Source organism: Chlamydotis macqueenii, chromosome 7 (genome assembly GCF_036417535.1).
Source record: "Chlamydotis macqueenii isolate bChlMac1 chromosome 7, bChlMac1.mat, whole genome shotgun sequence".
Classification (NCBI taxonomy): Eukaryota; Metazoa; Chordata; class Aves; order Otidiformes; family Otididae; genus Chlamydotis; species Chlamydotis macqueenii.
Genome location: NC_141562.1, coordinates 3,373,194 through 3,386,531, shown reverse-complemented (window position 1 = coordinate 3,386,531; position 13,338 = coordinate 3,373,194). Strand labels below are relative to the sequence as shown.

Here is a 13,338-nt window from a genome sequence, read left to right as displayed (position 1 = left end):
TTGCAGGTTACGAAAATATTGATCTGATATCTTAAAAAGCTTTTAGTTTGAAGTGTTCGGACTGCTAAATTCAACAGAAGGGAATTGAAAGCTTCTGTTTAAACTGGATATTTTTATTCAGTTTTGATGCTGGAATGTTGATATTGAATAATACAGACTAACAAAATGTCAATTTATTTTTGGTTTTGAGTCTTTTCTGAGGCAAATGATGCTCATGTTGTCTATCTTTTTTTTAAGTATGATTTCAACATTCTTGACATGAGTAGAGTCCCTTTTCCAATATTTTATCTGAGATTCCAGCAAAGTTGGTATGCACCATAAACATTTTGTGTTAAAGTTTTAAAGTAGTTCTAAAGCAAGGAGATTGAATGGATGAAATGGAGAATGTCAGTATTTGCTTTGGAAGAAAGACAATGGATATTGTCTATAATTCAAAAAATACAAGCACTGTTTTGAAATATGTTAGTCCAAGTTTTACAACTTACATTAGTAAAACTGCTCTATTACATATCTGTTTTATATGCTAAGATTTTCTATTTATATGTGTATTTATCTTTCATATTTATATAAAACATATGTTTTAATTATTACTTGAATGTAAATAGTTGTTTGACCTTATTTAAGCACATAGATGAATAGACAGGTTCAAACTGTGATGTCCTTGACATCTAAGTTTGCCAGTTTCCATAGGCTGGTTTCATAGTCTGGAAAGAGCAATGACCTCATCCTTGGCATGATTCAAAGGACTAAAGTTCTGCTGCAGCCTGAATTATGCCTTCTAGGAGTCATCCTGATGATTGCCTCTGGATAGGGTGATAATGGGATTCTTTGTAAACTATCATGTATTTAGAAACCTGTGAAGAGCAAATACATGGTAGGACTACTGCTACTATGTTTGGTGTGCTAGAGCAAAGGAAAGATACTTTGAAATATTTTATACTTGGGTACATTTTTCTAATATTACTGATACATTGTTAATAAATGTGGAGAAAATTATTTTTAGCGCAGATATTACAACTCCTCATATAAATGAACTGACTTTTCAGTTAGACCTTTCATTTTAATCTCAATGTGGGTATCAAGCGATGCACAATACAGATTTCTTTCCAGTGAGACGTATAGTTTTGCTGGACTGAGCTGAAATATCAGTTACTTCTCCACTAACTTTTGAGTTTAGTATTTTAAAAAGGAAAATATTGCATATACTTGCAGCCATCGTGAGCAGAATCTGATTCTTTCATCCTTCCCACTCTTTTTTTTTTCCAGTTCATAGCAGCCAATGACAAGCTATGGTTTTGGCTAGAAGTTAACTCAGTAGTAGATTTCTTCACGGTCCCTCCAGTGTTTGTGTCAGTATATTTAAACAGAAGTTGGCTTGGTAAGTAAAATAGTTTTTCCTTTTACTAGCAGTTATAAAAATGCTTAAACTTTGCACATTTGGATGGAGAATTTCTTCATTTTGTGGCATTGCGTAAGCAGAAGAATGTTACCAAGGTTGGTTTTGCACTGAATTTCCCATTTCAGCAGACATGTGAGTTATGTCAGAAAAAGCACTTACTACGTCTTTTTTGTTACTGATACATTAATACAGTCTCCTACTCTAAGTGGTGGTGCACTCCAGCTTGGAAGTACTGTGTAACATGATGCCATTTTTATAAAACGGTGAATTTGATGTAATTGTCTCATCTTACAACCTGAACAGGTGATTCAGGCTGTTCATTTGCTGAACTGGATTACCATGAATTATTGTCAACAATAAAATTAACCGATTTTCTTCACATTTTGAGCCAGTATAGCTAAATTTTAAATCCACTGAAACAAAAGATTTGTGAGATTTGTTTAGACACTTACTGGGCTTAACATCTGTGTAGGACTAATGCTTTAGAAAAGAATATGCCACATGTAAAAGGGAATACAAAATGAAACAGAGCAGACAAAATAAATCAGTTAAAGAACACCCATAATATAATGTGTGACTTTTCCTGTGCATTTCTCTCTAGCTTGCATATTCTCTCTAGTTAAGTAAAATGAAGGTCAAAATTTGGGAGTTTTTATTCAGGGAAAACTTCCTAAAAATGGCGTACTTTGTGAATGCTGTGTCTTTAGACAACGTATGAAACCTCACAATTTGACAATCTTTTTCTCCAGAAGTATAGGCACTCATTGTCCCTAAAAACTGAAGGGAGTGGTCATCTTAAATGTTTTACATGGAGAGGAAAATAAAACTGTGGATCTCTTATAGTATTGTAGTATTTCAACTTGATGCAGAAGTGCAAAAATGCAAAAGTTATTGATGAATACTGTTATATGAAAAGATATTAACAAATGTATAACCACATTAGAGTTCATACTATATACGTCAGTGGTTATTAGTATGCCAAAGAAGAAAGCAGTAAAACAGCCAGAAACGATCACTACAGATCCCCATATGATTACTGTCTTCATCATATACTTCTGTCATGTATGTAAAACTACGTAATGATTTTTGAAAGAGAAAATGTCATACAGTTCCAAATTATGATAGGACATCACATTTTAAAAAAGGTATGTAAATAAAAAACTTATGCTTAGAAGAAAATTGCTGATTTAACTCCTATGACTGAGTCCTAGATTCTTTGTATTGTGTGAATGAAAGAGATGTATTTTCACACTTGAATGTGACATATCAGTCTTTCCCAGAACTTTGAGATCGAAGTCTTTGGAGATGAAGGCTGTCCAAGAGTAAAGCTAGAATCACAGGATCCATAAAAAAGGAATATGAAATGAGAAAATAGCAAAACCACTAAATTTGTGAAATGAGGCAGAGATTAATACCCTTTGTGAAACTGACTGCATAATTGACTGATTCATGGTGATACAGCAATCTAACTAACAGTACCAACAGGAATAGTGAGAGGGTTTGTCCACTTAGCAGTTTCTGTTGGGTAGTTTTTACAAGATTTATGGCATTTTGCAGGCAGAGTTAAGCATTGTACTTAGATTATTCATAGAATCGAAAGGATTTCCCTCTCTGTTAATTACACCAATGTAACTTTTTCTTGATTTCTTGTTCATAGTCCGACTTCACCTGTTTTCTCATGGAATCCTCCTGAGATGTTTATCACCTACTGAGGCATAGTAATTTTTTTTTTTTCAATGTAGTTGTTTTAGGAGTGACATATTTACAATGTTTGAGCTTTGCACCTGCTTCCTCTGTGTTTATTACAAAGAGGTTTTCACTTCAGGGAAAATCATCCTTAGTGAAATAATTAACTAATTATAAAATGTGAATTGTTGAGATCCCTGACATAGCTGTGATTTAGGTCAGCAACTTTTTGTTTTGAGATGCTGTAATGTAAGAGTTTTTAAACAAATACACTGAAGTGTATTAATGAAGATTGTATATTCTTTTACACCTTTTAAAGAGATGGCAAAATTTACTCTGCTTGTGGAGCTGAAGTACTTTGGACATACTTGTGATGCAGTGGCAGGACTGGGTGTGTGAGTGGAGGGGAAGTGAGGTGTTTGGACCATATTACTTACAGCTTCAAGTTAGATGTCTACTTTTCCTTTTCCTTTTGTGTAATTTTTGTAATTTAGAGAGATACCCTTGTGCAGACAGTAATTCAGAGCACATAAGTTCTGGTTTCTGCACCCTGTGTCCATATGAAAATAGTTGCAGGGAGGTTAGCCTTTTAGTGAGGTGAGTAAATGGGGATTTTTTAACATTAGACAATGCAAAAATCACTTAACAAGTTCAGACTTTGGTGTATCCCAATAGTTCTTTGCATGTTTTAAGAGTTTGTTACTGATTAAGTAGGATCTCTTTATATGCCTTAAATTTCAAGATCATTTAGGAGCCCAAACACAATACCTTGTCTGGATGTATTGTGCGTTAGGGTCTTTCTGGTTTATTTCACTATTGATTCATGTCAGTCAACTATGATGAGTTCATCTAAGTACTACACAGAATGGAAGTCACCAGAATGTGGTTCCCTGAATTTCCAGTTTCACAAGAACTGTCCTGTTTTAGCTAACTGACAATAAAGTAAGTATGAACACACAGTTTAAACAGTATTTAAAGAAAGCAAACCCTCCTAAATGAAAAATAAACTTTGCCTAAATGCTTACAGAAAGGTGTGAAACAGAGTAAAGGACATGTGGTCTGAATCTATAATCTTTTAATGTACTGTAGTGGAAAGCCAGTGGATTTTTTTTTTCTTATGCTAGTTTGGAAATGCCACTATTCAGCTATAATGTAACTCTTAGTATGTGAAGCCTTCCACTTTCCCTACTACTTTTTTTTTGCATTCAGTGTTCATAAAATATAATTTTTTTTGTATCTCAAAATGCTGTATATGAATGAAATTGTCAGTCAGTATTCAGAAAGGATGTTGTTTCAAATCTAATCTTCCACCTAGTATGCAAACAACACCCAGTATGCAAACAACATTCAGTATGCAAGATGGATCAGATTGTGCTTTTCCATCAAAAGTTTTCTAGGAATGGTAGAATGTGCACCGTCTAATGTACAGCTGAAGGCACAACAGCACTTTAAACTTGCAAATTATCAAATTTTTAGATTTGATAAGTCCTTTAGAAAGAATTCCTAGGGTATCATTTTTGCTTGCATAGGGTAGCATAAGAAAAGGAAGTACATGAGCAGAATACAGCTGGCACATGGAATGATCTACATATTGAAAGACTGGGGGAGTAAAGAAAGGGAAGAAAATTTTAATGAATCTGTAATTGAGTGATATACATTGCTTTGACAGTCGGTATAAAAGTTTCTTATACTCTGACGTAAAACTGTACAGATACATACACCAGGGTGTTTTCTGATGTTAATTTGTCTCTGGATCCCTTGACATTTTTCCAACACTGTTTTGCAAACAGTAGCATTTGTGTAGATACTTACATATAAATGAAAGCTATGCTTTATAAAGTCATAAATATTTCTTGCACAACACTGTTCAAGAAGCTTTCTGAAAGTGATAGAAGGACAATTCTCCACTTCAAGTACAGGCTTCTGTGGAGTGGAGAGAATCTTCCCAGGGGAAGGGAGAGCAGAGTTTCTGGCTCTTGACAGTTAATTTCAGCCATAGAATAGAATAATAGAGTAGTCTGGGTTGGAAGGGACCTTTAAAGGCCATCTAGTCCAACCCCCCTGCAAGGAGCAGGGACATCTCCAACCAGATCAGATTGCTCAGAGCCCTGCCCAACCTGGTCTTGAATATTTCCAGAGATGGGGCATCCACCACCTCTCTGGGCAACCTATTTCAGTATTCCACCATCCTCAGGGTAAAAAATTCCTTCCTAATGTCTAGTCTGAATCTGCCTCCGTCTATTTTAAAACCATTACCCCTTGACCTGTCACAACAGGCCCTGCTGAAGAGTTTCTCCCTGTCTTTCCTATAAGCCCTCTTTAGGTACTGGAAGGGCACTACAAGGTCTCCCCAGAGCCTTCTCTTCTCCAGACTGAACAGCCCCAGCTCTCTCAATCTGTCCTCATAGGAGAGGTGCTCCAGCAGCTCTGATCGTCTTCATGGCCATCCTCTGGAGTCTCTCCAACAGGTCTGCGTCCTCCTTGTGTTTGGGACTCCAGAGTTGGACGCAGTACTCCAGGTGGGGTCTCACGAGAGCAGAGTAGAGGGGGAGAATCACCTCCCTCGACCTGCTGGTTATGCTTCTTTTGATGCAGCCCAGGATGTGGTTGTCTCTCTGGGCTCCAAGTGTGCATTGCTGGCTCATCTTGAGCTTCTCATCTACCAGCACACCCGAGTCCTTCTCAGGGCTGCTCTTGATCCACTCTCTGCCAAGCCTGTGTTTCTGCCTGGGATTGCCCAAACCCATTTCAGTTCATTGCTGAGTCTGGATACTGTCTTTACAGTCTAAGTGAAGGTAGGCTAAAAAAGTTGTTGGATGAAAATAAAAAATTTGCAATGGGAGAAATAATGCCATGGTGAAACTCATTTTTTATTAACACAAAGTCATCGTGATCTGAGTCTCATAGGTAAGTTTCAAATTCAAATCTTCATTTCTTTGGATAGCTTGCAGTCTGCCAAGTTGGAGCACCCTGCAACAAATAAACATCTTCCAGTTACATCCAGTAATGATTTAGAAACACTTTACACGCCACTTAAAACTGTTGTTCTATCTTCTATAATTGCAAAGGCACTTTAAATAACTGAAATGCCTTTTGTCATTTTCTTGTATGCCTATGAAAAAGGAAATATTGATTTTATGAGCAGACTGTATTGGAATAAATTGCCTTGACAGGGTGGTATTGTGAGAGGAAGATTAAACATGTAAAATATGAACTTGGCTTCATATTGACAAGGACATGTGAATGAGGAACAATCAGTGGTTTAAATAAAGCCTAATGTATGGATTTGATAGTGTCTCATATTATTGAATCATAAAATTTAAAGACAGAAAAGATCTGTTAAACAATCCATTTTTTTTTCCTGACCATATGTTTCATCTATTCTACTGTACAAAATTCCAAGTGATAGAAACTGTTTGATTCCTATTAGATTCTATTATTAGGAAGATTTTCTTCATCAACCTTCTTCCTTTACATCCCTTTTAGTCTATACTGGTGCTGAAGCCATGCTCTTTTTTTTTTAGAAAATAATTCAAGATTTACAGTGGGGAAAACAAGACAGACAACAGATGCAAATGTAATTATATACACAGCATGGAGAACAAATCTCTTTGTGTGGTAATTAGCATAGTTATGGAAAAAGAGGGGATCCTCTTTTCCAGACCTTGCTGAAATTCTGTCTAGGTCCTGTTACAGACATCTCAATTAATTTTAGATGAAGCTTGTGATCTCAGTATCAATTCCTGGTCTGAGAATACTGTTTCCAACATATCTGGTTGACTTTCTGCTATTTTTGTGAGCTGGAGAATGAAATTGATTTCCCTCTATGGAAAGAGAGAGATGGCTTTGGAGTAAAACGAAGGTGTCTTATTAAGATAGTTAAGCTGATGGTGTGAATACCTCCTGGCCATCCAGCAAGTGTGCTTGAAGATGAAGCTTTAGTTAAAAATCTGTGACATGAAAACATTTGTTTCAATACCCTGTAGACTTTTTTGACATAAACTCTACAGAACTACTCAGCCTGAAACCATATTTGAATCTGCAGAACACTTTATTCCTTTTGGAAAACATATGTATTTTAATGGAACTTAGAGCAGTCCTTAGAGCATGTCACCAGGACACAGTGACATGAAGAAGTGCTCTGATAACTAAATTCTAGGGATACCAGTGTGAGAGAAGGAATTATGAGCTCCAAAACTTTATGATCATTTACTGTATTTTGATGCATCCAGAAGTCTCAAAACTGTCCCCTTCTTAGCACCTTAAATTTTGCAATCATTTACCATGATTTTGTCGGTTAAGTATTGTACATTTCTGCCATCTGTTGGCAAAAAACTTTGAATACACATCCAAATGCTACAGTATTTCTTACAAAACTAGTGTATTCTATACAATTTTAAAGCATTTTGTGTAATTTTACTTACATCATAAGTTATTTTATATATAATGGAAGATACATTCTGTAAAATTTCCTAGAATAATTGCAATTTATGTGCATATGCACTACTTCATGCAGTAACATTCCTCTATACACTTCAAGTGCCTTCAAACAGGCATCAGAATGAATTTAATGAAGATTTTTCTGAATACTCAATCTACTTGGTGATTTGTCAATAATATGTAATTGAGTGGACATTTGTACTATATTGAAGAAAACAATTTTTTTCTTTCTTTCAGATAACTTAATCAGTTCCGTTTTCACATGGTAATGGTTAAATTCATACTTCACAACAGGCTTTTGAGTTGTCACAATATTAATAGCAAAAGGTAACCTTGTGACAAATAATGTATTTCTTGTAATATCCACAATGAATTCTTATTAATATTGTTGCACACAACTGTGAAAATATGCTTCTCCTTCTGTCTCCTCCATTGATGAGAAATCAAACAAGTTAGCCAAAAGACACTGAAGCGGAGGAGAAACAAAAGGACAGTAGTAGTCTGAAGTGTCATTAGTTCCTATCATCTAGCTGACATTCATAGAAACTGTGTGCTTGCTTCTCTACAACTCTGGATTCAAAGAAAACTGGATAATTTAAATAATCTTCTGCTCCCAGTCTATCACTGTCTGTTAGTGGTACTTAACACTGCATAGAAAGTTGACCCTGAATTTATTCTGTTTTCTATTCTACCAGAATAGGTAGGGGGCCATAGGTAGGGGGGTACCTAGATTTTTCCTGTGTGAATGAGTGGCAGGCTTAGCCCAAAAGTAGTCATGCCAGTTATATAGCTTTAAATAAAAGTGCTTCCTAGTTTATCTGACTGGATGGATGGACCTCTTGCATCTTTTGTCCTCCTTCCCTGGGACAGGACTTCCAGGGAAGATATGCCAGATTGATTTCAAGACTTAATAGTTCTTGGTCCGTTTAAAGAGTGCCATGGCAATGCTGGGTAAATTACATCAGCATTTATAGCTTTATCACTCAAACATGACATTTAATGGAAAAACTAATGGGGTAGGGTATTTTTCTAAAATGTATACATAAATATAATTCTTGATCTTGACTACTTAATTACTTTGTAGTAGAATCTTTTGTTTTGTCTGAGATTGGTTAATATGGTTGTTTCTATTGTTACTTCTTTTAAACACAAGAAAATAACATTAACTTTCTTAAATATTTCTGGAACTTCTATAAACTGTAGGCGCCAGACTCACTGAAACCCAACGTTAAGTAGTCCACAGAGTGAGTTAGTAAAACTATTGGATGTGAGTTACCCAGACATGATGACTTTAAAATGTCTGGCTTAATGGATGGCTTTATTAGCATTCTCCTTAATGGTCATGTTAGAAAGGCAGGTATGCCATCATTACATGACTGGCTTTTTCTCAGTTAAAAAATATATGGGATGCTTTGGTCTTTTCTCCATTATTACTGACATGTCCACCATGCTGCTAGTAATAGAGTGCTATAATTAAAATGTATTTATTTGCAATGCAGTAAATCTATGCTTGGTTAACATAGTTCATAAAAATTTTCTTCTTTTTGAAATTTGATGTTTTAAAATACAAAATAGATATTACTGTTTTGGACTTCTGGGGGTTTTTTTGTTGGTTTTTTGGCTGTTTTTTTTTTTTTTTAAACCCCAAGAAGATTAAATGCAGTCAGTACTTTCATTTAAACAGTCTGAATTTCAGTTCCATAATCACTTTCTTCTTGTTTGCCAAGATGAAGTCATATAGACAGCTCTCCCTTCAATGAAACACTCATGGTTTTCTTCTGTTGTTATAATATTTAGAACTTCTAAAGGTATATTAAAGTTCTTTAGCATATGTTTTTCAGTTAGACGTTTCCATAGTGTAAATCAAACTTTTTTTTTTTCCACATGTATTATAGAAAGGAACATAAGCAGCTAGACTTTACGTTATCTGATATACTGAAATTTTTTATTGTCATCATTGATTAATGTTCTATTTCATGTTTTTAATGGACATTGATCCATAAACATTCATGATCATAGTCTGACAAATTTAGTGATTTAGAAACACAGAATGTCATTTTAGTATAGATGGACTGCTGAATTCTAAGCAGTTTGTAACAACTGATTTTAACTTTTTCACTCATTTTTTGTTCAGTCATACTCCCGGATAGTAGCAGGATCAAAATATCAAGCATATGGGCTTTATGCTGAAAAATAAATCACTGCATTTCCACTTAATAGCCAAACATTTTGCATTTTTTTGTAAGATATTATGTAGTTTTCTTTTCTCCATATCCCTTCCTGTCTAATCAAAATATGTTCTCAGTATCCAGATATTATCTGAAAAAACACTGTAAAATTTAATTTTTATCCTGCTTTTTATTATCTGTTTAATTACTTTATGAGTTCTATTGTATTCTCTAATGGTTTTAGTGATCTTTCAGACTCTGTGATTAAGTCCCTTCTGCTCAAATGAAAGGTACCTAAACTGTACAGTTTTGTCTTTAATCGAATGTGGAATAATGTACTAAAAGAAATAAACCCTTTCCCTTGAACTGTTTAGGGAACCTGTAATGCACTTATGCTATCTTTGGGCATTTGTATTCCTTTGCATGAGGGCTATATAAAAATGTTATTTGCAGTGTCCAAAAAGATCATTGTATTATCATTAGTAAAAGACTTTCCAAATTTTTTTTGAGCTACCTATGGCATTTAACTAACCTGGACATTTTTCTGAATGGTAATATGAGAGATAAGATTTTTTTTTTTAATTTAACTAATTGTTTCTTATCTTTAAAAGTCAACTGAAAGACCAGTTGAAAATAAAATTTCATGTCTTGGCTCCAAGATAGTATGTTAACTTGTAAGGTACTTTGTAGATATTCAATCTATTCATTGTACATTGTCTGGTAGATGTTCCCCATGATATCTTCTTTCACTAATTTCTTGGTAACTGGTTTTTTTTTTTTTTTTTTAACACATTGAATCTGAGTCATGTTGTTACAGAGTGTGATCTTCTCAAGTTTGAATTTTCAATGCTTGTTGTTTACACTATGTTATACTTTACAAGTAATATAATTAATATCTGCATAAGCCCCAAATCGGGAGTCCTTATACCTAGAACATGACAGTTTATTTTCTTACAATTTTAACATAAATGTTATGATTCCTGCTGACTGTTTCTGTGCTTTAGCTCATTTTGTATTTCTAAGTATCTAACTTCTGTAACACAACTTAAAGGATCTCTTTTATCTTCTAAGCCCTGGAGTAAATGTACTATGCTTCAGTTATCACTATGAGCAAAATTCTGACCTTCCTGCTTATGTGACATTTCAGAAGTATCCATTAGTTGGATGAATAATAGTTTGTAATAGTGCTGCATTCCTCCTCAGTATGTTCCTTGATCCAGTACTCAACTTTTGCAGTTGTATTAATTTGCCATACAAAGTCAGGTGACAGGTAGAGAAGGAAAAGTTGGGATATAGAGATAACTGTTCTTCCAGCTAAAGTATTTAAGACTTTTTTTTTTTTTCCTGAGGTTTTGAACTGCAGGATGTTTATACCATCTGGCAGAGTTTCATACAATATTGACTTAAGTCAAGAAAACAGTATCGTTCATAGTTGGTCACTTTTTGCCACTTGTTTCACATCAATTTTTTACTTCCTAAGCTTCTCTAGTGTTTCTGTAGTTATAGTGTCCATCCTTACATTATGTAGGACTCATTCTTGATTCATTCTTGACCCCCAGACATTTAGCATTCGTTAACCTTGTTATCACCTTCAGCAGTGTTCAGTATCATACTATCTTAAATTCTAAATAATAAAATAAAAATTGAAACACAGCTGAGAAAATCTGTTCCGTAAAAGGAAGAACATTTCTCTGCATCACAAAAGTGTTTCTGAAGTCATTGACTCCTTCATAACTACTTGCACTGCAGTGGTGTACCTGATAAATGGCCAGAAATCTTTGCCAATAAAGTGAATGATGCTCAAAGGGCAGTGTTTGCTTGCTCTTTATATGTGCATACTTTTGGATCTTTCTGCTGCTTTTTCCGGTTTCTTCTGTTCAGGGAACTTTTTAATATGGGGCAGTGTTAAATAAGCTGCTACTAAACTTTGGAGTGCACTTTTTATAATTCAGGCACTCAGTTTTTAATTCTTTTGAAAAAAAAATCAGTACATTTATGAATTTTATATAGGCTTATGTTAGTTACAAAACATTTTGTTCTAAATTTGTTTACCGATCTTACTTCTCTGATTTAATATGTATAAAGGAATATGAAGAAAAGAAAAATTGAATTTTCTTGGTATTTTAGGTTCCAACAATCTAAACTTATCTTGTCTTCAAAATTGCACAGACGTTTGCTAGAAGTAGACTTTCTTATGAAACTTCCCTAGCTGCTACTTCAGGTCAAAAGCTGAAATATTGGAAAAGCAACCTATTTGACTTTATCAGCTCTTTTTTTGTTGCTATAATTCGTATTTTATTTTAAAAATAGTATTTAAACTGAAAAAATGTGGGTTTTTTTTCTACATAAGTAAAACTTCTAGTATATACAACTTCCCCCCCCCCCCCCCATCCCGAGTAATTTTCTTGTTTTAGTTATAAGGGAACATTATTTTGCCTTCTTTCTAAATCAGCTTCTATTAAAGTAAGGCAGATGTAAGTGTGCTGTACAGGGGATTTTAAGGGGACATTATTTTGCCTTCTTTTTAAATCAGCTTCTAGTAAAGTGAGGCAGATGGAAGTGTGCTGTACAAGGGCAGGTCTAGTACGCAGCATTTTGTTCAGCGTTGTTCTGTAAGGAGTGCTGTTTTTATTAAAATAATAATATTGTAGCATCATTGTGGACATCTAGCTGAAAAGAATCAGACATTTAGTATCTTAAGTGTCAAGTTCAATTTCAAGAGGTTTTGTATGCAAGTCAGGATGTCTGGAGACAATAATCTGTGTAACCAAAAGGAAAATGTTGCAGTACCATCATCAGTAAAGATGACTGAGAGCCAAATGGTTTAGTCTGTTGCATTATGAGATTTCCGAGGTACTCAAAACTCTCCAGTGGTTATTTGTCCATTATCACCTAGTTACTCTGCTGCTCAGTATAAATTATCTGTCAGCATTATTGGCTTCCTAAGTGCTGGTTATGTTTTTCTTTGATCAACCTCTTACTGCGTAGAATATTTTCCTTCAGAACTGTATGAGTTTTTCTGTACAGATGTGCTCCTGCTGCACTACAGAGATACACTGATTTATTTGCAGTCACTGTGCATCCAACAGTTAATGCCAATCTCATGCATCCACACTGCAGCCCCTTCGTTGTTCACAGTGTTGTGTGCTTGAAAGTGTAGAATGATTTCAGTTGATGCTAGACTTAGCCTAGCAGAAAGGTCTTTTATTGCCATGAGCTACCTGTAACGTTAGTGGCCAAGTATGGCATTGACACTGTGTGCTGATATCAGAGTGAATATTATTTTCACCTTGTATCAATTTGCTCACTTTTACTTAATTCTGATCTGGGATGCTTTTCTCTGAGGTAAGTCAAATGGCTCAGTGAAGTTCAAGTATGTAATGCCTCTTCAGCCTTTTGACAGAATAAGAAATAATCACAGTACAATAAACACAAAATCCTAGTATGATTTGAATGCCTTTCACAACGTTCATATTTATTCTTTTTTTCAAATTCAACCTTTGCAACCCTTTCCTATTCAACACCCAACTTTCATAGCAGCTATTGAAATTCTAAATCCTATAAGGGTTCTTACCAATGTTCTGTTACATAAAGGCTGCTGTAGGTAATAGATATGATATTATTTAGAAGTGCTTAAGTGATTAA

General features: G+C 34.8%; 1 protein-coding gene across 6 annotated transcripts in view; it reads left to right on the top strand.

Annotated features, from left to right (window-relative positions):
• KCNMA1 (potassium calcium-activated channel subfamily M alpha 1) overlaps window positions 1–13,338 on the top strand; it is a 494,817-nt gene that overhangs the window by 297,119 nt on the left and 184,360 nt on the right. For all 6 annotated transcript variants that reach the window (XM_086752630.1, XM_086752629.1, XM_086752628.1 and 3 more), the window contains exon 5: window positions 1,267–1,378. In XM_086752630.1, the coding sequence (XP_086608756.1) occupies window positions 1,267–1,378 (112 nt within the window). The remainder of the gene's footprint in view (window positions 1–1,266; window positions 1,379–13,338) is intronic.